Source organism: Gopherus flavomarginatus, chromosome 17 (assembly GCF_025201925.1).
Source record: "Gopherus flavomarginatus isolate rGopFla2 chromosome 17, rGopFla2.mat.asm, whole genome shotgun sequence".
NCBI lineage: Eukaryota > Metazoa > Chordata > Testudines > Testudinidae > Gopherus > Gopherus flavomarginatus.
The window spans coordinates 16,273,785-16,299,735 of record NC_066633.1 but is presented as its reverse complement, the minus strand read 5'-3'; the positions used below and the strand labels follow the sequence as shown (position 1 = coordinate 16,299,735).

Sequence of the window (25,951 nt, the reverse complement as noted above, 5' to 3'; positions counted from 1 at the left end):
CTTCTGACGTGGGCTGACTACTCGAGGGAGACAGAGACCGGTGTGGTGCTGGGTGGATTATACACCCATCAGCCCAGTGCCTAGACCCAAGGCCCATCTCTGGTTTCACTTGCCCATCTCTATCTGGTTCATTCCCACTCATTTCACCTCATCTCCTGACAGCACATGGACACTACTAGACTACTCAAGACTCTGGGCAGGGGATAAATTATGTCCTCATCGCTGCCAGTTAGGATACAGAAGCCCTCTTGTTTCAAGTAGCGCATCATCCCGCACTGCTCTAAGAACGCTGACTGGCTGGGGAGAGGGACTGTCTCATAGAGACGTGCTGGCCTTTCCCACAAAGTCAGGGGCAAAAATCCAAGAACAAGTGTGCAGAGAGACAATTCTGCTGGGAAAGTAACACAGCGCTACTCAGGGGAGCAGCCCCATGTGCAATCGGAATCACATCGTTCAAGGGGTGGCCGTCCCCTGACCAGCTCAGTGTTGTAAGAATCCCCCCATCCCATACAACCTGTGCCTCCTGTCTCACAAGCACTCCCTAAACTCAGGCGCTGAGTCTGGAGGCATATGCCCACCTTTGCATTGCACTGACTCTAGAGAAGACTGAGAATTCAGCTCCACCAGATGTACCATGACCTCAGCTGTGCCCTCTCCACCCCAGCTGCTCAGCTTCCACAGAGGAGGCAATTCCAGTCGAGACTCCTATTCTGACCACACTCCATCCCCTTCCCTGTTCTCAGCGCACACGCAGATGAGGTCATTCATCCTCCACACCTGCTCTGGGCCCGGCTTCCAAGTGCCTCGCCACTCGGAGGGGATAATTCTGCTCCCCCTCACCCCACTATCGGATTAGTTTTCAGGCTGCACAGAATGGGTAATTCCACTCTGGGCCCTTGGTGTATCCTCCCCAAGTCTTTACACACACACACAACTCTCGCTCCCCTCCCCCCACAGAATGGACAGTCTGCTCCTGTTCTGAACCTCACCCACCCCCGACACTCAGTCCCCACAAATGGAGCAAGTCCATCTCATGTATCCACTCCGACTCCCGCCCCCTTTCCCCAGCAAAGAGGGAGGAGTCCATCCAGTCCAACTCCCCGATGCTCAGCCCATGAACCCAGTCAGAGTAATTCCATCTTGAGCCCCACCTCCCCTCCCCTCTTGAAGCTCGGCCTGCGTTGAGTGGGGACTGTTCCCTGCCTCCCCTCCTGGCCACCCATTGCATGGAGCGAGGAAGAATGCCATTCTCCCCTCCTTTCTGTGGGGGTTCCCCCTTCCTTGGCGGATTGGTGTTCTGCCCAATTAGTGTCGCCGGGTGACAGGCTCTGTTTGTGCTGGGTGATTATCTGTCGAAATGCAAATCCGAGCTTCCTTCGCTGCAGCAGCTAACGAGATAATGAATATTTTCATCAGCTGCAGAGAATACAAACATCTGCACAGACATGCAGGGGTGGGGACGGAGGAGTGGCAGAGGGGAAGCCGCTTCTCAGTGGCTTTGGGGGGAAAAGTATATGCTTATTTGCTTTATAGAAGGGAAATTCTCCTAAGCACAAGCCTGATCCAAAGTCCACTGAAGTCAACGCATGTCTTTCCATTGGCCACAAAGGACTGGGAATCAGCACGTCTGAGCAGCAGTCCGATTGCACCTCTCTATTGCTCTGAGAAGGGTACCCCATGACTGAGGGCAGAACTGCTCCTCAGGACAGGAAATCCCAGGACTGACTCCAGATTTCGCTGTCTGGTGGTGAGTGTCACTGAGTCACCAGTCAGGAAAAGCTTAAAGTTCACTTTCTTCCCTGTGCATGTGGCAGCTGGGGCCAGGGCTAGGGTCACAACTAACCTAGTATTTCTGTCTATCCGGTGCTTATTATGGCCCCCGTCACCTGAGTATCTGAGCCCCTGGTTTCATCATCACGGACCCAACACGCACGGACTGGAACGTTCATGGATCTTGGAATCCCATTGCAATGCAGGTGATATTTGCTGAGGTCGCACTGTTCTGTGAGCAGCATGGAATTTAGTAATCCTTGCCTCTCTCTGGTCCCTGGGTGCTCTGACAGTACAGAGGGGCACTGCACCAGGGTGACGTTTTGATGCAGCACCGTCACATCACGATGCAATGGCCCAGCATGGTGACATAAATGTGACAGGATCACATCGGACAAGTTTGTCCAGTGGGGACAGACTAAGGAGGTGGTTCCCTCTGGGTCAGGATAAAACCATTTGTCACTGAAGGCAGCTCTTGTTTCTTATTCTCCTTGTCCATGGGACCTGGGCTTGGCACGGAGGAGGACAATTTCAAGATGCAAAGCGCAAGCGGGGCTGGGAAGTCAGCAGAATCCTGAGCTGGATGTGGAACCATATCCTCCGATTTCTCTGTTGCTCTTGTATTGTATTGTATTCACAGTTCTCAAGCTGCTGACAGGCACCTCCAGTCCAAGTTGCAAAGGAGAGGTTCTCTACATAGACACTCCTTGAGTGTCTTAAAGGCCTTGTCACAGTTTGTCATCCACCATATTTACCTGGGGTGGCACTCTTTTATGAGGCCTGTTCAGGCTGCTGCAATGGTGGAGAATCCCGGGACAAAATGTTGATAGTACCCGGCTAATCACAGGCAGTTCAGTGAAGGGACAGGGCAGCTCATTAAAGTGCGGACTTTGTCCACCGAAAGTCACAGCTGGCCATCTCCTATTGGGTTCCCTAGGTACGTAACTCTATGGGTCCTAATCTTGCATTTTGCCAGATTGGTTGCCAAGCCTGCATCCGTGAGGGACTGAAGTACTGCCGTTACCTGTTTCAGGTGGTCCCTGCAATTCTGGCTCTAGGTGACAATGGTGTCCAGATAGGCAGCATCATATTGTCCGTGGAGCTACAAGATTTCATCCATCAACCTCTAGAAGTGGCAGCTGCACTGTAGAGTCCAAATGCCGCAGTATGGAACTGGTACAATCATAGTGGGTGTAGAAAGCTGACATGTCTCTGGAGTTGGGTGTAAGGGGGACCTATCAGTACTCTTTGGTAAGGTCAATTGTAAATATATAATTGGTTGCTCCTAATCATTCTAATGACCCATCTACCCTTAGCATGGGACAGACCTCAAATTTGGATATTGCATTGACTTTGCAGATGTCTACACGGCAGCGTAGTGGCCTATCTGACGTAGGGACCAGGTGAGGGGGCTTCTCCATTCATTGTAGGACAACTCTACCACGTCTACATCTAACATTGCTTGAAGCACCTGATGGATTATAACCCCACATTTTCCGGGGAAGGGTTTTCCTTCACTTTTTGTCCTGCTGCTGTTTCAATACAATGAGAGATTAAGTGGTTTGTCTTCCATACAAGAGCTCAAAAGGTGAAAAGTTCATGGAGGGACATCCTGGATGGTCATAACAGAGGTGGATGTAGCTGGTCCCAATATTTGGGATCTGCGATCACAAACGTCCTCAACATTTAACATTTTATGAAAGCAGTTTAGTAGGCCAGCTGTTTGCTGATGGTAGACTGATGGTCGCAGTATCTTTACTTTCAATAGGTTGCACAGTTCCTTCATCAACAAGGATGTGAAAGTTGAGCCTTGGTCTTTCAAGATTCCTTTAGGAAGTCTCATCCAAGAAAATAGTTTCCCTAGCTCAGTTGCTATGGTGGCTGCATTAGTCAATCAGAGTGGAATAGCCTTGGGGTACCTCATGCCATAATCCAGGATGATGAAGATGTGCCAGAAGTCGGCAACACTCTAATCCAGTCTATTCTTATCATTTCATATGGTACATCCACAAGAGGAAGTGGAAGGAGAGGTGCCTTGGGGATGCTCTGTGGCCTGCCAACTGACATTCTGGGCAGGATCCATAATAGTCACTGACTCCCCTGGGTCTCAGTTCGTGGCCTAATGTCCAAACTGCTATTTTTAGTGCGCTAGTTCATGCAGAGCTAGTGCGAGTCTCTCTACCTGGGCTGGGAGGCTCACTTCCAGCTGCAGTGTAGATGTAGCTGACGACGATTACCTAGGTCTCTTCATTGCTCCTTGTAGGAACTGACACATTTCATGGAATCTGCATCAATATTCACCCTCTGCTGTCAAGTCCTTTTCCAGAATCTAAGCTTCCATTTGAAAAATTAAGTTACCAGTCTACATGGTTGCAAAGAAAGCTTTAAAAACATGACCAGAGGGTAACCCAGCATGGGCCGTCCTCGCCTCAGAATAAAGGCAGTTTGATTTTTCCTGTGTTTGCCAATAGATTTCAATTAACACTTTTTAAAACACCCAATTAGCACCACCATGGGGGGGACGGGGGACATGACAGGCCCGCCAACTTTAACCAGGACTAGCTAACTGTTTTTTTTTTTAAGGTGTTAAACCTTGACTACACTAGGTGCTAAGTGGTGTTTAAAAACATGTTAATTAAAATGTCAGACATGATTTTTTTAAGCACTTCTTTTTTCTAGAGCCACTGGTAGTGTCTTCTGGATTACACGACACTAGATTTAAAAAAAAAAAAATCTAGTGTAGACACATCTTTGTGTCTGGAGGCAGCCTGAAATAATAGCTCCGAGAGGTGTGATCTGTTCCCATTCTTCTCCATTGGGTGTTAATTTTGAAAAACTGAGGGGCAGCACATGATAAAATGAGTGTAATATGAAACTGAATGATAGGTGATGCTGTGCTGACTGCGTTTTTCATTTTTCTATTTAATGCCACAAAACCTCCAATACTTCACCTGCTCAAAGCAGATGTGTAAGTTCAGCTCGCTGCAAGCTCCATATTGCCTTGTCTCTAGCCCGCTGTGGCAACTGACTCTGCAAAAGGCTTGAGGGAGGCCTGGAGGATCACATCCCCTTGAAACTGCAGTGACGCCCCTGGTGCTTGAGGATTTGTATAGAGAATGAAGGTGAAGAGGCTCTGGAGCGCAGTTCCCTGCCCTTCCCACTGAAGATTGGGAGGGGAGGGAATCTGGCAGTGCAGGGGGACATGGAGGGAAGGGACCTTGTTCAGCTCTGGACAATGGTTAGAGTAGACTGGAATATGAAGGGGAGTGGGTGAGAGGAGGGCCTTCTTGGCTATAGTGGTGTAACAAGGTGGACCTAATTAAAAGCCAGCCTAAAAGTGAAGCATCCCAGATAGCACAGCTAAGGCAAGCAGAGTTTGTCAGAGTGAGGCCTAAAGTGCATCCTGGCTCTTTCCTTCGTCAGAACTAGCCCTCTCCCTGCCCAACACCTGAGTGCCGAGGACTGAACAGCAGCCTCCAATGCTCATCCGCTTTGCTCACCCCATATTGAACGTAGCAGTCCCTGCAAGGCACCCAGGGCCACGGTCTGTCCTCACAAACCAGAGACTCCACTGAAGCCAGCGGGGTGGCAGGTGTGTAAATTTAAGGGGCCTCCTCCTGGTGAAATTCCATTGGCTTCAGCAGCATTACTCCTCCTTATGATGGTGCAACACAGCAGAACCAGGGCTTACCTACCCCAGCTGGATCTACAAATGGCTGGGTAATATCACGACCATTACCAGGATCTGTAGCTGTGAGTGGTAGGTTAATAAGAGTAAATAAAGCGCCTGCACACCAGACTCTCCTGGCGCAGGTCAGGAAGGAACTCCCCTTCTTACTCTTTCCCACATGTATAACATTCCATAATTAATAATAAAATAATAATAATAATAATAATAATAAATACCACCCAGCACTTACATAGCACTTTTCAAAGCACTTTCCAAAAGCATGCAGTACCATTATTCCCATTTTACAGATAGGGAAACTGAGGCACTAGGAGGTGATAAGACTTGCCCTAGGTTACCAAGTAGGATACTAATTGTCTAGATGCTTTATGGAGGAATCGCAGTCCTGGCCAACCACTGTACAATCAGATACTAGCCCCTCCTGGGATGCTAGGTTAGATGGACCAAAGATCTGACCGCTGACAAATGTCCTGGCTGATCACAGATGGGGTTTCCCGTGACATTTTGTTCCCCTGTATTACGCCTGGATTTGTGGCAGGGGGACTTAGACCTTGGGAGCTCATCTACAGATGACATTGGCATGCAGGCCAGATTATCACCTCTCCTCTAGGCATCAGGACAGGGCACTTACAAATGGAGATCCTAATGGGGGATCACAGGAGGGTTCTGCTTAAAAAAAAAAAAAGACAGTGGGTTTTGCAGCACAAGGCTGCATAGAGCACGGGATTCAACAGTGCCGGCTTCTCTGAGGTCAACACAATTGCGCTTAATTACTAAAGACTCATTTACCACGTCAGCCAGCACACTTTGGTCCTGTTCTTCGATGCTGTGCCTATGGCATCAGGCTGGGCTGGGAAACTGTCACCAATACGTCTGCGGTTTCAAAGTCATGAACAGTAATAGAATCACAGCAACAAATAATAAAGGGAATGAAATGGAAGCCAGCCACCGGAAAGGAGCTCTATCCATTATCCAAACCTGAAGGGTAATAGGTAAACAAGCCATCTGGGGTACAGGGAGGTGCAGACCTTTCAGGCACTGGAATAATAAACAGCCCAATTATAACCGCCGCACTCAGGTGTTTCAAAGAGAAGATGGGAGAAAGGATCAATGAAATTAATTTAATATAGTCACAGACTCCATTTATTATGCTACCGGGGCTGAGGAAGTGCTCACTGAGGAGCTGGCATGTGAACCAGGCCCGAGCATCACAGTTCAGTCACTGCGAGGCATTCGAGAATGGGGTGCTGTAGCCACGCCAGCCACGTTGCTTTGGGTGCGCAACTGCCCTGCATTCATAAACAGCGCCCCTTGTTGGATCCTGAGGCTCGGCACCAATGTGGCGCCTTACCCTTGTTCCACCTCCCGTACTCACTTGCATAGGAGCTACAGGCAACCTGACCCACAGATTTACCCACATCAGACATCCATGCACAACAAGATCCAGTGGAAAGACACCTGAGCAGGGCTCGGGAGATCTGGGTTCTACCCGTGACTCTGCTACTGGCCTGCTGTGTCACCTTGGGCAAGTCACCTCCCACCAATTTCCCCTTCCACTGCCTACCAAGCTAGGCTGTGGGCTGTTTGGAGCAGAGATTGTCTCTGACAATGGGGCTGTGATCTTGGCTGGGCCAGCAGGTGTAATAACAGTGATGGGTTCTGACGGTGCACTAGGAAATAGAGATGCCAGTTTGGTGGGCTAGGAGGGCTCCCAGCATGCTCTTACCCACAGCAACCAGCTCACTTGAAAATCACACCTGCGTGTGCGATGGCCACCAACTCAGCCAACACACTCAGGACAGAGCTGGGGACAGGCAGAGCTAGGAGCATGAGCTGCTAAAGCTCCCTAGCTGGAGGCTAGAACAAACTGCTATCCTCCGTGGATTGGCACAGAGGGGGACCTGTAACACACACTCACCTGTGGGCTAGTGTACATCCCCTGGCAGAGTCCGGAAGGCCTGTAGCAATGCACATCTACCTATCCAGGGGCAGGAGTGAGCTTTGCAGCCCGCTTGGAGGAGGATCCTGGAAGTTGGGTAGGAGAGATTGTTGGCATGCAGCTGTTGGCTGAGGCTGGGAGGTGCAGGGGGTATTTCCAAGGAGCCCCCGAGCAGAACTTTGCAATGACTGACAGTGAGACAAAGAAGCCATCCCAGGCCCTACGCCGGATCCAGTGCAAACTGGGAGAAGACTTTCAGTGGGTTCTCTGCAGCTCTCTAGCTCAGCCAGATGTATTCAGAGAACCTACCGACTCATTCCCTTTACAGGGAGTCTCAGTGTGTTAATTAATAAGACCTCGGACATGACAGAAATCTTCAAGGTGTTTCCACATCCAGCCCGTCTGAATAGATCCCAGAGAGAGCAAATAGTTTGTGGAGCTTTGGGCAACCCTGGGAATGGGGAGTGGACCTTCGGTGAGCCGAGCTCCATTATTGCCAGGAGCTCCTTCGGCAGCTATCTCAGACTTCAAGAAATAAAGGTTCCCGACTTCCAGCATTCTCCTTCATTGAAATCCCCCCCGCCCCCCATCCATACTGCAGCAGTCACAGCAAGACAAGGGTTTTTTTGGGGGGGGAACTGCTGTCTGAGCACCCTGACATTTGGTGCCTCAGCGCTCTGTCTGGGGTTTGCTCGGTGTGTGCTGCTGGGGGATGAGGAGGGAGGGAAGCGGTGATGGGGGAGCGCAGGCAGGCATTTCAGGCAGGCTCCAGCGGAGATGTCAGCGGAGCCCCGCAATCATGGCGGAGTTTTATTACGGAACGAAAGGCGGCGAGGGGAAGGAGTGACAGGTTTAAAATTAGCTTGCCAAACTCCCCATCAATATTATGACAATTCCCCACATTGGTTCAGTGACCCGGTGCGCTGCCTGACAATATTAACATAACTTTGTTAAAACAAAACCCTTCATGGGGCCCTCTGCTTTGGCGGCAGCAATTCTTCACTGAACACAGAAGCCCCTCACTCTCGTTGCGCTCTTTGATCAACATTCCCCGCACAGAGTCCCCCTGCGAGGCTGTGCCTGCAGGCAGAAACACTGTCCTGGTGAGACCACGTCAGCACAGGAGGAGCCAGCCTCCCCTTCCCTGCTCCTGGGGGACTCTGCTGCCTGGTGCCCAAAGCTAACAGGCAGGTGAGGCAGAACCGTTCCCACTTCTCCCTGAGAAAGTGCTCTAAGATTTTGCCCCCATCCCCAACTCTTAGTGGCCCAGCCCTGTTTGTCTTCCTGTTCGCAGTGGTGTCCAAGCACCTTCCAATCACTAGTGGATTTTATCCTCAATGGCCCATGATGCAGGGAGCTACAATCCCCACCTGACAGCTGGGGAACTGAGGCGAGATTAAGTGACTGGCCCACAGTCACCCAGGGAGCCCGCTGCAGAGCAGGGAACAGAACTCAGGACTCCAAGTCCCCATCCAGTTCTGCAGTGCTTCCGTGTAGACACTGTTTCCCATCGGCAGAGTAAGCCACCTACTCGAGAGGCGGTAGCCAGGCTGACGAAAGAATTCTTCCATTGACCTCGCACTGCCCACAAGGCATTTGGGTTGGCTTAAGAATGCTGCTCAGGAGTGTGGATTTTTCACACCCCTGACTGACGTAGTTAAACTGGCCTAATTTTCTAATGTAGACCAGGCCTTAGCCACTAGACTCTGTTTTGTACTCTAGGCAGGGACCGCCAGCAGAGGTTGGAGCAACTCTATCCATGCCCTGTTACTGAACATCTAAGCATGATGGGCCTGGTTCCCCACTGCCTTGCACTAGTGGAGTGACCGGCACCAGTGCAAAGGGAGGGGCAAAGGGGGCTAGTCTGATCTGGCAGCGTGTGTGACTGATTCCCGGAGGTACAAGGGCAGCATGGCCTCTGCGAGTATGAGCTTTATAAAGAGGAACCGGGAGACACACTCAGCTCTCCGGCGAGGAAACCCGGTGTTACTGGCAGCTCACTGGGAAGCAGAGGCTGAGACAGTGTCTTAACAAGAAATGAGAGGTACTGGGTATGGGAGTTCCAAAGGGCACGACTGGCATCCACCAGGGGATACAGCAAAAGTCCTATCCCCTCCTGCTGTGGGAGGAGTGCAGTGACCAAACACCACGTTCCTATGTGTGTGCACAGCCAGAGGGCAGCAGGAGAGTGATCGATGGAAGATATGTATGCCCCAGGATGATGAGAGCCTTATTCCCTGTAGAAGGAAGGGAGGCTGCTACAGATTAATTAGAGCACCTGAAACCAATTAAGCCAATTAGAGCACCTGAAGCCAGTCACCTGATAAAAAACTGCTTCAATCAGACAGGTGGAGGAGTTGAAGCAGAGTGGTTTGGTGTTGGAGCAGAGAGCAGTTTGGAGGAGTTCAAGCAGAGTTGTTTGGCGTTGGAGGAGTTGAAGCAGAATGGTTTGGTGTTGGAGCGGAGAGCAGTTGGAGGAGTTGAAGCAGAGTGGTTTGGTGTTGGAGCAGAGAGCAGTTTGGAGGAGTTCAAGCAGAGTTGTTTGGCGTTGGAGGAGTTGAAGCAGAATGGTTTGGTGTTGGAGCAGAGAGCAGTTGGAGGAGTTGAAGCAGAGTGGTTTGGCGTTGGAGGAGTTGAAGCAGAGTGGTTTGGTGTTGGAGCGGAGAGCAGTTTGGAGGAAAGCAGTTTGGAGAAGTGCTGTGGAAGGCCAGAAGATCGAGACCCTAGGTAAAGGGAAACTCGGCTTGTGCAGAGCGGAGGGACTCTACAGACATAAGGGGTTGGAAGATACTTGGCCCAAGCAGAGAGAGGGCAGGAAGCCCCACAAGCTGAAGGGCCAAAGAGGGAAGTAGCCCAGGGGAAGGAATCGCTAGCTCAAGTGGTTCGCTGCTATTCCTAGGGCCCCTGGGCTGGGACCCGGAGTAGAGGACGGGCCCGGGTCCCTCCCTCTCCACTCCCCTTTTCTGGGACACTAATGGGACAGTTGATACCCCAATTCAGGGGTGAGAAATGGCGCCCTGAACCCCCACAAGAGGAGAAAGTGCGGGACCCATCATAATAGTACCGGCAATTTGCCACAACACACACAGGCACTTACACACACCACATATGCCTTGGTGCCATTATGTCATAAACACAGCCATGTGCTAATTCACTTGCATCACACAGTGCACCGCCCCAGCAGTATTCTGATCACTACCCCATCTTGCCAAGGACTCATCGCAACAACCTGAACTGCTTCAACCAGATCGGTTCTTTGGTTTTTTTTGTGCTCACATCCATCAAATGGCCACGGAAACGTTTCCTTCTCCCCACCCCCACAGTATGTCACTTCCTCCCCTAAACTGCATTGGCTACATCTCCCATCCCGACCACCCAAAGAATTGGCAACTGCCTAAGTTCACTGCCACCAAAGACAGGAGATCAAGCGAGCTAGGGGCCCACCCCAGCCTGGAGCTGAGGGAAGAGGAAAAAAGAGATACAGCAGAAGATCAGGGAAAGGGAAAGATCACATTTAGGATCAACCAACTTGGGCAGAGTCTTTCCAATCCATTCCCCAGGAAGCGCTTTTCCTGTGTGACAGTTATACGTTGGGCTGACATCCCATTCTCCACCTATCAACAATACAGCAAACAAAGATCCCTCCATGAGCAGTAATTTGGGATATCTGTATACCAAATGCATAAAAGCAAAAATTTGAAATTTGAAACAACCGTAGACAAAAATCTTTGCTTCCTTGGAGCAAAGAGATGGCGTAAAACACAGACGGGACTGGCAAACAAGCCATTTGGAAGATAATCCCCCTGTAATTTGGGGACTACAATAGCTCTTTGTTGTGCCCCATTGTGATACAAGGGGGGAGAACACTGTTAATCTAGCATTCCATGAGCTAGATTTGTTGCTGAGCCTCCTACCCAAACCGACAGGTGTGTGTGGAATATTGATATATTTTTCTTGAATTAGGCTTATTTGTGAATATGCCACAAATTTAACATTTTTGGGGAGGGGAGCGTGGTTTTGAATATGTTGCTCATAGTGTCTTGGGGGAACTTTAAAGAAGCGAGCAAAGTGGATGGTTGGAGCGTGATTAAAGAGCCTTCATCTGCCGTCCCGGTGTTCAGCAAAAGGGAAAGAAAGGAGGAAGGGAAACGCATTGTAAGAGGGTCACTTTAGGGCACTCCCCTAGCTCTTTCAAACGCTCACAGCCAGGCACGTGGAAGGCTCGACATGCCTCCCTGCACTCTGTGTTCGTTACTTTAAATGAAGGGCACAAAGCTGGAAATCAGAAGCCCGCAGGTGTCAGGAGAGAAGTGAGAGGCAACAGGCAGGTGGAGCAGTTTTGTAACAGCGCAGCCAGTGGACAGGACTCCCTGCCCTTCCCACCCCTGAGCTCTAGAGCTCTTTGGAAAATTATTTTTTTCTCTCCTATATTAAAAAAAAGGTATTTGGGGTTTTCACTTGAAAATGTCCAGGTTTTGTCAAAACCTGGAATATTTTCATCCAAAATATAGTAAAAAGGGGTGTTATCCGGCCCTGGACCAACAGGAAAGCTCTATAGACCGGCATTTCTGATCTTCACTGAAAGTCCAGTTTACAGTCTGGTTGGCGAGGGGCCGGCAGGTTCTCTATCTGGCTCTGTGTGACTTCCCGCAAGCGGCAACATGTCCCTGCTGCTCCTAGATGGAGGCATGGCTAGGCACCTCTGCATGCTGCCCCTGCCCCACCCGCCCCAAGCATGGCTTCGCAGCTCACTTTGGCCAGGAACCGTGGCCAATAGGAGCTGCGGGGGCAGCGCCTGCAGGCGGAGGCAGGGTGCAGATCGGCCTAGCCGCACCTCTGCCTAGGAGTAGCAGAACATTTCTCCGCTTGCAGGGAGCTGCCCGAGGTGAGCACCTCCCAGATCCAGCACCCTGAAACTCCTCCCATGCCCCAACCCCAAGCCTTCTCCCGCACTCAAATTTCTTCCCTCTTAGTTAACCAGAATTTGACTTACCGGCACGTCCCATTCTCCCAACATGCCGGATAACAAAGCTTTTACTGTATTTTTTCCACACAAAAGATGTCATTGTTGACAAAACACAGTCATTAAGTTTTCAATCTCCAAACCTCAACCAGCTCTGCTCATAAGCTCTTTGGGGCAGGAATCTCATCTTCTAACTTGTCTGTTAAGTGCTGTGCACACCCATAGGGCTATGCAATAACACAGTAATAATTAATGAATGATAGCCCGGCTATGCAATGCAATGAGCTATGTGCTGGTTTCTCCACTGTCCATGAGCTAGAAGGTGGCATTCAAGGATGTTGAGACAGGGACAGATGCTCATCACCATGGCACATGCAGTGAGGGTGCTGTAATAATTCCTGTGGGGTAAGATATGTCTGCTGCTCCTCCAAGTTGAATGACGTGAGCTGCTCAGCCTTTGCACACGCATTATCTTACCCATCGCTGATGTATACGAACAGGAAGTATCCTCAGTGGCTAGGTGAACGGGGAAGCAGAAGCGCAGGCAAGAGAGCTTGTAACACGGTGATACCAGGGGCCAGGGCTAAGATCTCAGGAATAATCTGATTCACCTGCTCCAGTCTGGGGTGTAATCCTACCAAATCCTTTACCCGATCTAGTTCTAAAGGCGGCCACACCACGTCCCAGTCCTTCAGCGCCACATACTCCAGCACAGCCCCTCATCTCATGCTGCGCGTTGGATGGAAAGGCGTATCCAGCAACCTGCTGCCGAGTACCGGGTGGCAGTGGGACACTCCAGCACTGAAGGGTGGCACATCTAGCTGCCTGGCTCTTACCACCAGACCCTGGAACTGGGACGGATGGGGACATCCAGGCTAAGACATGAGGGACAAAGCTTCTAGCTGCACAATGCCTTCCCCCAACACTGGGCTCCCATGCTAGGTGGATGGAGACTATACCCTTTATTAAGGACACTGCAGCTATGACAACATGGGAAGTGGGCAGCATTTAAAGGACTGTCACCTCTGCATAACTACGGGATCCCAGCTGCGATAAATGCCTTTAAAATACTCAGCCCTTTGTTCTGATAGCAGGTTCTTGCTCCTACTTTGCCGAAACAGGCTTTTAATCCCTGGTATTAGGGAGTTTCCTGCTATGTTTCAAATGCACCAAATTAAGGGCTTCTCGAACAGCTGGCATCTTAATGCTCAGAGAGGTTCTTGAATATATATGAAAATCAGGCAAATTACATCTTTTAGTTAATAATTTCTTCTCCATTAACCTCCTTTCCGGCCCCTTGTTAGAGGATGATGTAATGGTGTTTCTACACCATAACCCTCCACAGAGAGCAGACAGAGGCACTCCACGGGAGGGGGCTGAACACATTTGTGTGCGGGCGGGTGGAGTGTCTCATTTTTAGCCAATATTCTCAGAACAAACAGTCTAATTTTAAATAGGCAGCAAAGCCAGCACCAGTCTCCCCATCCCAGAGAACAATCTCTAAAGCCCAAGACATTAGTATCCTGGGCACTGAGAAGGCTGCATATTATACTGAGTCACGTATATTAGATAATAGTATAGACGTGCGCAGGAAAGAGTATAGCAAGACTCCCATCCGCCTTTCCCCAGGCATTCATCCCTTGCGGGTTGTACCTCTCTCTTCCATTCTCTGTGGATACTGCAATCCCTCCTCTTCTACTGAGCCACCACGGCTGCCGGCTCTTCCACTCCTCTGGTGTTGCTTTCACCCCAGAGCTGTTCTGTCCCTGTCCTATACAGCAGCTGGGCTCAGGGCCAGATCCTCCGCCGGTAACTGTCATAGCTCTGCTGGTTTCAATGAAGCCGTGCTGATTTCCACCAGCTGAGGATCTAGCTCCTTGCCTGCAAAGCACATGGGCAATTTTTCTCCGGATTTGGATATAGTGTAATCCCCCGTGTTATGTCCCAGGTAGATTGTGGTAGGAGCTATCCTGGTGACAGCAGTGGTGCTGGAAACCCACAACTCACGTGCTCAGGATGCAGACAGAGATTAAGGCCACCTAGTCTGACTTCCTGTCTATAACCCAATAGCTTGCGTCAGACTGACACATTTCGTGCTCAGGAGACTGAACCGGTGTGTGCCACAGGCAGAGAACAGGAGAGAGCCAGCTGTCCTCAGGGCCCCAGGCCTCTGCCACGGAAGGGAAATTAGCTCAAAGAGACATAAACTTGTGTGAGGTCTCATGGAGCTCAGGTGCTAAACCTAGAAGGGAGCTGTGGCAGCAGGAGAGGTGGCTGTCCTGAATGCGTACGTGTCGGAGATGCTAGGTCTATACACAGGGTGTCTAGCCGTCCTGCCGCTCGCATTGCCATAGCTACCATCTGGTTTTAGCATCTGAGCTCCATGAGACCTAGCACAAGTTATGTCTTCTTGAGCTGGGAATTACAACCCCCGGCTGGAACGGCAGACATACCCTAAGGAAGGAGCTTTCCTGTGCCACCTCAGAGCACTGGCCCTCCCTGTCCATGATCCTGTCCCCAGCTGTGGCCAAGCCTGATGCTTCAAAAGGCTACGTCCTCCCTCCCAGAATACACCTTTCCTGACCCCTGCAAGCAACTCTCTGAAGGCCTGAAGCAAGAGATTTGATTGCAGTCATTGTCTTAATGCAGAGCTGCGAGTGTTACAAAGGGGAGCGTGCAGAGTTCTGAGCAAGTTTCACATCAGATGGGGAAAGCGTGTTTATGGTCTCACCTCCCACTGGCATCGTTCCTTTGCCTGGGAACCTCCAGTTGAATCTTGGCCTGGTAGCTAGAGCTCCCAGAACCAGCTGAGGTATTTCAGACTCTCCACTGGTCGGTGGCTTTTTGGACTCTGGCACCTGGACTGTTTGGGAGGCAGGTGTGATACACTGGGGGGAGGGGACAGGTGGAAAAAGGCAGTTCTCAGATGACTCGGAGAACTTCAGCTGCATCACACAAATCCTGGGATGTCTCAGCAGGTGCATGCAAACAAACCACACTCCTTGGAGTCCAGTGAACGCAGCACAGTTCTGGATTGAGGTGGAAGACACTTGCTGATGAAGACTGAGTGGAGAAAGGAGGATTTCCCCCTGTGGCATCCCTCACCATGCAACGGTACAAAGGGAAAAATCCCCAATGGTGTTGGCGCTAAATGGGGTGCTTACGAGAGCATGGTGGGAAAATCCAGCTGTCACGGAGTCCCCGGGTGATGCTCTGGAACTGCTCCCCACCAAGCCAGTCAGGACTTTGGGGAGCCTCCTCTCCCTTGGAGCAGACTTGTTCAGGGCAAGAAGCTCACACGTCTTCACCTCCTGGGTCTCTCCTTGGAGCATTCAGCATCCTCTGCCCCTCCGTGCGCTTCCCACAGCGAGTCCACCCCAGCGGGGTCCTGGGGAAGCCACCGGGTCCTGCACCCCCACTTTGCAGTCAGATGTGACTCTCAGCCAGCCAGTAAAACAGAGGTTTATTCAATGACAGGAACAGGGTCTAAAACAGAGCTTGTAGGTACAGAGAACCGGACCCCTCGGCCGGGTCCATTCTGGGGGTCAGTGAGCCAGACCCCCACGTCTGCCCTCAGCCAGCTCCAGACTAACAACCCCCCCAGCCCCTCCTCTCTGCTCAGGCCCTTTCCCGGGCCAGGAGGTCACCTGATCCCTTTGTCTCCAAAACCTTCAGCTGGCACCTTTGCAGAGGAGGGGCCCAGGCCATCAGTTGCTAAGAGACAGAGTGTCAGGCATTTAGGTGCACTGGCCCTTTGCTCTGCCAGATACTTAAGAACTACCATGGGGACACTGAGGCACCAACACAGTATTCAGAGAAACCATTAAGAACTTTCCCAGTTCGTCACATCTCTCCCCCCTTCGAGACTGAACTGAGCGAGGTCACTTCAGCCAGTGACCTGGGGAAGTTCGAACCCACCAACTTTCCCATGGATGCCCCAGCATCTCTCCCATTCCTCGGTGTGAGTTACACCAGGACAATCCAGTCTCACGCCCTCCCTTAGGTCGGGTGTGCTTGATGGCACTTGCAGGCCGCATGTGGGAAGGTTTATGCGGCTTGTACCCTTTTGCTACCCCAATACCCCTGGGGTTCAAACTGGGACGGGGTCTTCTCCCAGCACTCTGGGCTGCAATTCAGGCTCTCTTGGTTAAGAGCCCCCATCTTGGCCTTTGCCAGCTCCGGCCTTGGGCAGCCGCTTCCCACTTTGTGGCCCAGACACAACACCTCTGCCGTCCCCCCTTGCACTTTCCAGCTTTTACCGTCAGTCCCACCTCCTTGAGGCAGCCCAGCCCCTTCTTCACCTGGGACACCTGTTCCTCCCAGGTCTGGCTAAAGATGCACATGTTATCAGTGTCTGCCCGGGCCAAGTTCTCCATCACCCTTTGCTTCTCTAGAGTCTCCCCAGGCCTAGGCATGGGGTCAGCATCAGACACTGTGATGGCTTTAAGCTTCTCACAGCCCCCACAAAACCAGGTCTTCCTGTCTCCCTTGGGGATCAGCCCCACGGGTGAGGCCCATGGGCTGTAAAACGGCTGGATCCCATCTAAAGGCAGCATGTCCCTGACCTCTCTCTCCAGGTTCTGGGCTGCTTTCCCAGTGACTCTGAATGGGAAACACCTGATGGGGAGATTGTCTCCCACCTTAGCGAAGAGATCCCCCCGGGGGTCTTCCCCCTTCTCCATCCAATCCTCCCTCTTCAGGTCCAGGGGTCCCCTCACTCTCCTCCCATCCAGCAGCTCGAATGGGAAGAACCCTGTGGATTCCTGGAGCACCACCAGCTGCCTCCCGATTCCCCCCAGTTCTACTTCCCCTTGGGGAGCCCATTCCCGGTACAGGAATCCCTCCTCCTGCAGGACTCTGTCCCTGCAGCCTTCCCCACGGAGGTTTGCAGCGCTGTGGCCAGCAATTTCCCTCAGCTTCTCCAAGGAGGGATCCTTTTGCAGCTCGGTCTGGGATTCAGCAGCTGGGGCAGGGAGTGGGACCTGCTCCCTCTCGCTGGCTGGACCTGGGGTCACAGCCCCCTGAGCCCTGTCCCTGGTAGCTCCCTCTCTGCTGTGTAATCACTTCCCAGCAGCACGTCTGGACCAGGCAAACCTGTTTGGCAGCTGACCTGCCCTGCCTGGGTGTCCCCCCACTCAGCTGGGGTCTCAGCTCCCCCCATGCTCAGTGCTGCCCTTGCAGTCCCAGTGGGGGCAGGCAGCGAGCTCTCTGCTCTGGTCACAGCATCAGAGCCAGCCTGAGCCCCGTCTCCGGTGTGCAGGGGGGCGGGGAGCATCTCTCCCTCCCCCTCAGCCCCAGGGGGCTGGTTACAGGTAGGCAGGTATCCTGAGCCCAGCAGCCCCTCCCCCCTGCCAGCCAGGTTATTTGCATTTTCACTGACCATTTCCATCCTAGCCAATTGGTTCCCTGGATTTGAATTCAAACCCTCGGCCGTTACAGGAGCGGGGCCTGGATCCTGTCTCATGGGGAGACAGTCACCCCCCAACAGGGCCTCCCAGCCGATATCCTGGAGAACCCCAACTACCAGCCAGCCCGACCCCTCCTGGGTCTGCACAGGGATCTGGGCCATAGGCAGGGCGAGGGGCTTCACCTCGGGGACCTTCACCCAGGTTCCACAGTCCCTCAGCATCTGGGGCTGCACCACCACAGTTCTCTCTGTCCCAGGGTCTCGCCACCCCAGGTGTGTTTCCCCACTGACCCCTGGGCAGCCCCCTATGTCTCTCCGCTCCACCATCACCAGTCCACGCTGCTGCTGCTTCTCCTGCAGCTTTTCCTCAGGCTCTTGCTTTCTCTCACAGTCCTCTCGCTCTCTCGGGCTCTGCTCCCATCCCATCCGTCTCCAATCTCCTGATAGGGAACCTGATCGTGAAGACCCTTGTCTGATTGGGGACCAGACTCCCGGGATGCCTGGCTGATGCTCCAGCTGCTCTCAGATCCTCTTGTAGCCCCATCTGGGCCAGGAATCTGCTCCTCAGAGCGGTGCTTCTCCTCCAACGGCACGATTAACTGTGCCTTGGTGAATTTCCTCATGCGTAACCCTCTCTTTGTGCACAGGATCACAATGTCCTTCTCAAGGAGATGGTGATAGGCCATCACTTCACCGTTCCCAAGTGGCTTTGGACTCACAGGCCTGTGTGCTCTTGGCTCCCCCATGGTTTCCAGGAAGAACCCCTGGTGTGCCAGCCCTTCTCGTGATCACCACCTCTTTGCCAGGGTCGAGCTGCAGACTCCTCCGCCCCTGAGACTGCTCCTGCAATCCCCCGGGGAACCCTGCTACTGCAAAAATCCTTCTCTCTCCCAGGATCGAGCGGCAAGCTCCTCCACCCCTGAGACTGCTGGCTGCAGTCCTCAGGGGGACCCCGTTACTCCAACAGTCCTTCTCGCTGGTCACACACTCCCAGAGGTTAACTGCCCCCTGAAACCGTCCCTCTCTGAGCCTTCAGCACGCCTGGTCCTCATTATCCCTCCTTTGTTTTACTGCTCCCCAGTCACTTACTGCAAGCAGCGCCATTCACGGGGTGCAGTACATCCTGCCGCTGCCACCAGTTGTCACGGAGTCCCCGGGCGATGCTCTGGAACTGCTCCCCACCAAGCCAGTCAGGACTTTGGGGAGCCTCCTCTCCCTTGGAGCAGACTTGTTCAGGGCAAGAAGCTCACACGTCTTCACCTCCTGGGTCTCTCCTTGGAGCATTCAGCATCCTCTGCCCCTCCGTGCGCTTCCCACAGCGAGTCCACCCCAGCGGGGTCCTGGGGAAGCCACCGGGTCCTGCACCCCCACTTTGCAGTCAGATGTGACTCTCAGCCAGCCAGTAAAACAGAGGTTTATTCAATGACAGGAACAGGGTCTAAAACAGAGCTTGTAGGTACAGAGAACCGGACCCCTCGGCCGGGTCCATTCTGGGGGTCAGTGAGCCAGACCCCCACGTCTGCCCTCAGCCAGCTCCAGACTAACAACCCCCCACAGCCCCTCCTCTCTGCTCAGGCCCTTTCCCGGGCCAGGAGGTCACCTGATCCCTTTGTCTCCAAAACCTTCAGCTGGCACCTTTGCAGAGGAGGGGCCCAGGCCATCAGTTGCTAAGAGACAGAGTGTCAGGCATTTAGGTGCACTGGCCCTTTGCTCTGCCAGATACTTAAGAACTACCATGGGGACACTGAGGCACCAACACAGTATTCAGAGAAACCATTAAGAACTTTCCCAGTTCGTCACACCAGCCATAAATGGAAAATATTACATAGGCAAAACTGTCATGGTGGGGGTGGGGCTTCCCCCTTGCCATCCCAGAGGGCCTGACACACCCAGAACAGCATTGGGCATCCTCTTTGGCTGAGAGTTCAGCTCACAGTACAGCAGGCATGGCCTTATGATTTGATTTGGGTGGGACTACCAGCCCGTGGGAGAAGAGAACCGAATCGGGTCTCCCTGTCCAGCCTTCCAGCTGGGGGACAGACTGGGTTGGGCCTGACACTGAATCAGCACTGGACCAGGAAGAGTCTCTTAGCTCAAAGCCCCGAGGCTAGGTGTTGAATCAGCACTGGACCAGGAAGAGTCTCTTAGCTCAAAGCCCCGAGGCTGGGTGTTGTCTTGCACTGCTTGACCCAAAAGCCAGCAAGCCACCGAACCCAGGAATGAAGCGAAGTGTCTCCCAACTAAAATGGAGTTATAAAATCTTGCTGGCTTTATGGCTGGTATTTAGTCTGGAAGATGGTTTCTCGCCTGCTTTTTAATCCCCGCACCAAGTGGCAGCACCTGGCAGGGTCAGATAAAGGAGGTCCCGGGGCTGTCTAGGCCCAGTATAGACTGAGTGGCTCAAACAGAACGGGAGCCAAGCTGGATTGGGGGAGAGGGAGGCAGTGCACTCCTTAAGGATTCATGTTTGTTGTTGTTTATTTTTTTTAAAGCATCTTTCCTCTGAGAGCCATCCTGGTTGCAGTAGTGGCGAAGGAAGAAACCCATCTGCCTCGGAGTCCCTGAGCCCTGAAATTTCCTTTCAGGCAGCAATAAACAGTCCCCTTCATCAGGCTGCTGTCTGGGCAAGGGGAAGGCTGCCTTTAAACAAAGCCCCCAGCCCTAGTGCAAGGAAAGGACACTCAATTACAGGAGCGGGAGAGGAAATTACAGCCCCAGCAAGAGGACAGCAGCACAGGCGGGAGCTGGTTATGACGCAGGGAGGGCTTATGGGAGATTGCGGCCGTCACACAACGGGCTCTTTAGGCTGGCAGGTTTCATGAAACTCCCAGTCCTGCTCGGCCATCAGAAAACAAAGCGCACGGCAAAGATTTTCAATCTGCGTTCCTGTCTCCCTTCAAAAGGCCCCACCAAGGATCGCCACAAGGGGAGGGGAACTGAAGGAGAACATGCTAGGAAAACTGCCTTCACGCATTGTCAATTCTCACTTCCGGCAATGGCTGCTGCTCTGCAGACGCCAAAGTGCACGTTGCTGAGAACTCCCGAGTGCTCGGTTTGCCAATGCTTTCTGAGTGCAGAAAGGAGCAGAGCAGCTCTATGTAGGTCGTACTGGTTCTACAGTCCCCAGTGTCATAGCAAAAGGCCAGAATTCAGCACAGATACATCACTGGGGAGATTTTACACTCGACTGGAGAAAGCCGCATGGCTGGACTGTAAGAGATGTAGAGCAAATGCAACTCTGACTGAAGTCCGTGGGAGCCGTGAGGCCTCAGCACTTTTGAGACCACTGGAGAACATTTTGTAGGGAAGAACCCTGCATCGGACCCTGGAGTGGCTGGGTGAATGTGGAGTAACTCTCACTGGACCAGCCACTCAGTTGATGTACATCAGCATAGATCCTTTGAAGTCAATGGGGCTAAGCTGGTTTACACTAACTGAAGTTCTGGCTCCGCTATGTGACACATCTCAGACAGAAACCATCTCTCACCTCTTTCCCTACCTCTGTTTTCTTTGAGTTGCCCCCAGCTCTTGTATCCCAACATTGCAAGATAGAGCTCTTGACAGCTAAGCTTCCCACCACCCTCACCTCTGACACTCCCCTTTCCGACCTTAATATCATCAGAGTACGTCTTGCAAATCCACCATGTTACCTGACCCAGCGAGGGGATGGGGCAGTACCTGAAGGTCATCTGGAACACCTGGCCTTGGTTGACGTGCTGGGTCCTGTTGTTGTAACCATGCAGCATTTCACCAAAGAGGGTGTCGTTGAATTTGGTGTCCGGTTTCAAGCACTTGGGACCCTCGCAGATGTCAGACAACATGAGACAGGATTTGCCATCTGGAGCGAGTTTGTATTCCTCGACACAGCTGGGAAACAACACAAACTAGGTCAGAGAGAGAGACAGAGCCACACGCACACAATACCCAACCCCCGAACAGGGCTTGTAGTGACATGAACCCTGCTGCAGAAAGACTCTTCTCAGGACAGGAGAGTCAGGGTGATAAGCACAATCGAAGTACAGCAAGCCAGCTGACTGTAGGAACTCCATGACGATCTGGGGAACCAGGGTGCAGCAAACTATTCCAGGGAGTCACATAACTTAAAACCTGCACCGGGCAGGTGCACCAGGCCTGGAGAGCCAACAGAATATTAGCTCTGGGCTTGGCACTCAAAACCTTGGCTGGGGAGAGCTCCTGGAGACTAACAGCTGAGGCCTGGATTACCAATCCTTGTTATTCTTGCAACATCAATAGCAGCTTTCTTCAGCACCAAGGATAGCAGGAGCAGAGCCTGACACCCGCATTGGCTGCCAGCTGCAACTGGTGCTGGCAGTGCGTATTCTGGGCCTCTCTGTGGTTAGGCCTGGCAGCACTGGAACACCAGTACTAGGGTCACAAGGCAATATGTTCTAGCTGCCTCAGTCAGGTGCCAGGGGGAAGAGAATTCAGCTCAAACATCCTGCCCTTCCCAAGGTGGCAAGTCTCCACCTACCAGGGCAGATGCTCACAAATCAATGGGAATGACGCCCTGTGCCTGATGGCAGAATTGGGCGCCAATGCACACTGTCTATTTCACTGATTTATTTCACACACTCCCTCCCAATACTTGTACGAACACTCATGTCAACGTCCCCCCAGCCAACAGCACAAGTAAGCCAGCGACACCGACCCTGGTTTCATTTAGTTGTTCTGTTTCCACAGATGTAAATCCAAGGTTTTCTGTTCCTCTCTCCCACTGTTAATTCCCAGTGCTTCTACAACACTTTGCAGCTCTAGTTTGCAAAACACTTCGCAAATGAGGCAAGTATTGTCACCCCTCTTTTATAGATGGGGAAACCGAGGCACGGGAAGGGTGAGATGACTTGCCCCCAGGTTACACCAGGATTCCTGTGGTGCAGCCAGAAATAAAAACCTGCTCTCCAGACTTTTGCTCCCCCAACCCATGCAAGATAATTTTGCGGAGGAGGCACTGAACTGGGGCTAGGAGATCTGTGTTCAATCCCCAGCTCTGCCATAGACTCCACGTCATCTTGAGCAAGTCACTCAATCTCTCTGAGCCTCATTTTCCCAACTGTAAAATGGGGATAATCCTTTTTTGGCCTTTCTTGTTTATGCTACAAGCCTCTCAGGCTAGGGCCTATGAGTCACTGTTTGTACAGTGCCTAGCACTATGTGGCCCTGGAGGTGTAGTTATAATACGACTAATGCTTTACCCTGTACTCATCACACGATATTTGCTTGGCCCAGCTGAACGAGTTTTCTTGCCTTCCCTGCACGTGTAACACACTCTGTTGGTATGCAGAGCCTTGCTGTGTATCCACTTCCCTGCTGAAACTGCCCTGCTTCCCAAACCCCTGCCTAGCAGCTGTGGAGGGTGTGTGTTTTATCTTTATAACACAGTCATTTCAAGCAGTAAAGCAATAAAGTAAGGGAAAAATGAGAGGAAAGAAAGCATCTGAGAAAGCTGGGTCCCCTGGGAACTGTGAACGGCTGGGGCTCAGCGAGATCTCTGCCGTCTGAGCACCTGGATGTGTCAGGAGCTGACAGGTGTTCCTTAGAGTTACTTTTAGGGATTTGCTTCTTCACTGAAGAAACCATGACTCATGTTTCCCTGAAGGTCAAAGTGCTTTTCCGAGCAGCGGCGGCCACTGGGCAAGAGGCAGAAAGTGTCTGGGAAGTTTTAGGGGAGTCTGTTCTAGGGCACCCATGCTCCCTTTTCTGCCTGCCCGAGCTGGCAGAGAACTCGGCTTTGGGACACTAATGCACAGGGGATATTGGGAATATCCCCGTTTGATTGTGACCCACCGGGCTCCTGCTGCTGGCTGATAGGTCCCCCCGGTGCTGGAAGGATGGTGGACATTGTGATGCCACTTTCCCCAGGGCACCGAGAGGAAAACAGATCAGTGCTGTCTGAGCAAGGTCAAAGGAAAGTAGTGATAGACCAGGCTGGCACATACACTCTGGAGCCTGTCCTGCCAGTCCCTCTCCAGCTGACTTGACTTCAGAGCAGTGATGCATGAAGGCTTTCATGGCCTGAAAGCAGCATTCTCCAGAGGTGCAGCACTGCGGGAGAGGGGATTCTCCAGCTCCCTGGCTGTAGATTCTGGCTGGTCCCCAGCAGCACACGTGTTGGGAGAAATTGGGACCCCTCACCCCACACACGCACCTCAGGCTCCCTCCCTCCATCCAAGCAAACCCAAACTGGAACAATGGCTATTACGAACACACAGAGGTGCAGCCACTCTGCCTTTACCAAGCACAACACTTCTCCCCCGGCAAGAAGGGCAGCAATATCTGCAAAGGCGAACAGGGCAGGAGCCCATCAATGCTCGCTGCAGGTTTCTGTAGTTAGGGGAATGGCTTTCCTGGTCTTCAGTGCCCTCTAACTCTCCACCACCCATCAGTTTTAGCCAGATGCTGCACGTCTCCCTCTACTCTCTGCCTCTGCATCTTCTGATGGGGTATCCCGCTACTTTCCCACTTGCCTGGGAGCCACGTGGCCTTTGCCTTGAGCCAGGCTGGGTACTGAGATGCCTCAGATTCCCTGCCTCTGCAACCTCACTGTCACCAAGGCTGGGTACGGGGTTCTGTAATGGCTTTTACTCTCAGGCTGCAACTGCCCCCTCTCCCATGTAAGAGTTTGCTGTGAGCCAGGAAGCTCTTCTTATTCCTCCTTGCGTGTCCGCCTGCAGTCATGTATATTAGGGAACGGTGGCATGTAGACACTCAGATGCCATAGTGCTAAGTGCAGGATGCACCCCTCCATTTCAGTGCATGCTGCTGTAAATCCTTCCCCCGCTGCACTTTTTTGCTACCCTCCAGGGGAAGACTGGTTGCAGACGTTTCCTCCACTAAATGGCTTCTTGCTACCTTCCCATTCCCACCTCTTCCCCTGTAGCTAGAAGGACTGAAGTAGATTAATGCATGGGCTCACAAGTATGTGTAAATGCAGATAGGCATTAGCAAAGGTGTAGCCAATTATCTTAGTTTACTGTTCAATTATTGTGTGATGTTATGATTTCTTTCTGTGTTCTTGATTTCTTTACAATGGGATACAATCTGCCCAGCCTCTAAACCAGAGTAGTGCATAGGATGGCTTATGTGATGGATGGCTATTTCTGCAGCCATGCCGCATAAAGCCAGATAATCACAGAGCTCCCTTTGGAACATTCTGTAGTCGAGGAGATTTTCCTTAGAGAAATGCTAAATCACATAGATTTCTAGGATCCTGGCCAAGCTCTGGGATGAAACTCTATTTAAAGAGATGCACAGCAAAATAAACAAAGAAAAAAAACAACAACCCGACAAAATAGTTTGGAGTTTATATAACAAGACATGGACTGACTTGTACAGTCTCTCTCTCTCTCACACACACACACACACACACACACTCTCTCTCTCTCTCTCTCTCTCCTGTAGGAGTGAGAACTGTCCGTCTGCACACAGATCATTCCCACGTGCTTAGACTGCCAGCCAGTAGGAACGTATGTTCACCATCAAAAATTGCATGCACATTCGATCGATACTTGTTGCCCTCATGTGAATAATCTTTCCCCCCATGGGGGCACACAGCACATGCAGTTACTGGTATATTTTCACAGATGCCTACTGGGACATCAAGCTCTTGCATGGATGTGCAGCGAGAACAGAATTATACTTCCACACATGCGCGCGCGCACACAGGCCAATTCCGCCATTGTTCTGAGCGGATATACTCCTCTTCTCCCTCCATGCCACACAGGTCTGAACACGCAGAGAGAGATGTGAATCCAGACACAAACATGGCTCAGAGGAATGCAGGGGAAGGGAAGAGAGCAGAAGAGGAACCAGCTGCTCAAGTCTTCCGTTCAAGCTGCAGAACCCCTTTGACACAATGGTTCCAAGAGACTCACCCGCAGAACATGAATATGGTGCTGGAGGAGGGGTCATAGGGCAGGGGAAGGGTCTGCTGGAGGCACAGCTGCTCACAGCCACCATTGAAGCCATCTGAACAGTCGATCCCCTTGGAATAGTCATAGCAGCCAGTGCCATCCTTCATGGGCCTCAGCTCCGGCGGGCACTGCAGAAAGAGGGGACATGTTAAGGCGAGTGGGATACTTCACCTTGCTGGTTCTGGGGGCATTTCCCCTGCCGGAGGTGATGGTGGGACCAATAGGTAAGCCAGTGCCAGGGACCCAGCTCCCT

General features: G+C 52.1%; 1 protein-coding gene across 4 annotated transcripts in view; it reads right to left on the bottom strand.

Moving 5' to 3' along the window:
• ASTN2 (astrotactin 2) overlaps positions 1-25,951 on the bottom strand; it is a 595,125-nt gene that overhangs the window by 245,851 nt on the left and 323,323 nt on the right. For all 4 annotated transcript variants that reach the window (XM_050926897.1, XM_050926900.1, XM_050926898.1 and 1 more), the window contains 2 exons: positions 25,660-25,826; positions 21,446-21,634 (listed from right to left, as the gene is read on the bottom strand). In XM_050926897.1, the coding sequence (XP_050782854.1) occupies positions 21,446-21,634; positions 25,660-25,826 (356 nt within the window). The remainder of the gene's footprint in view (positions 1-21,445; positions 21,635-25,659; positions 25,827-25,951) is intronic.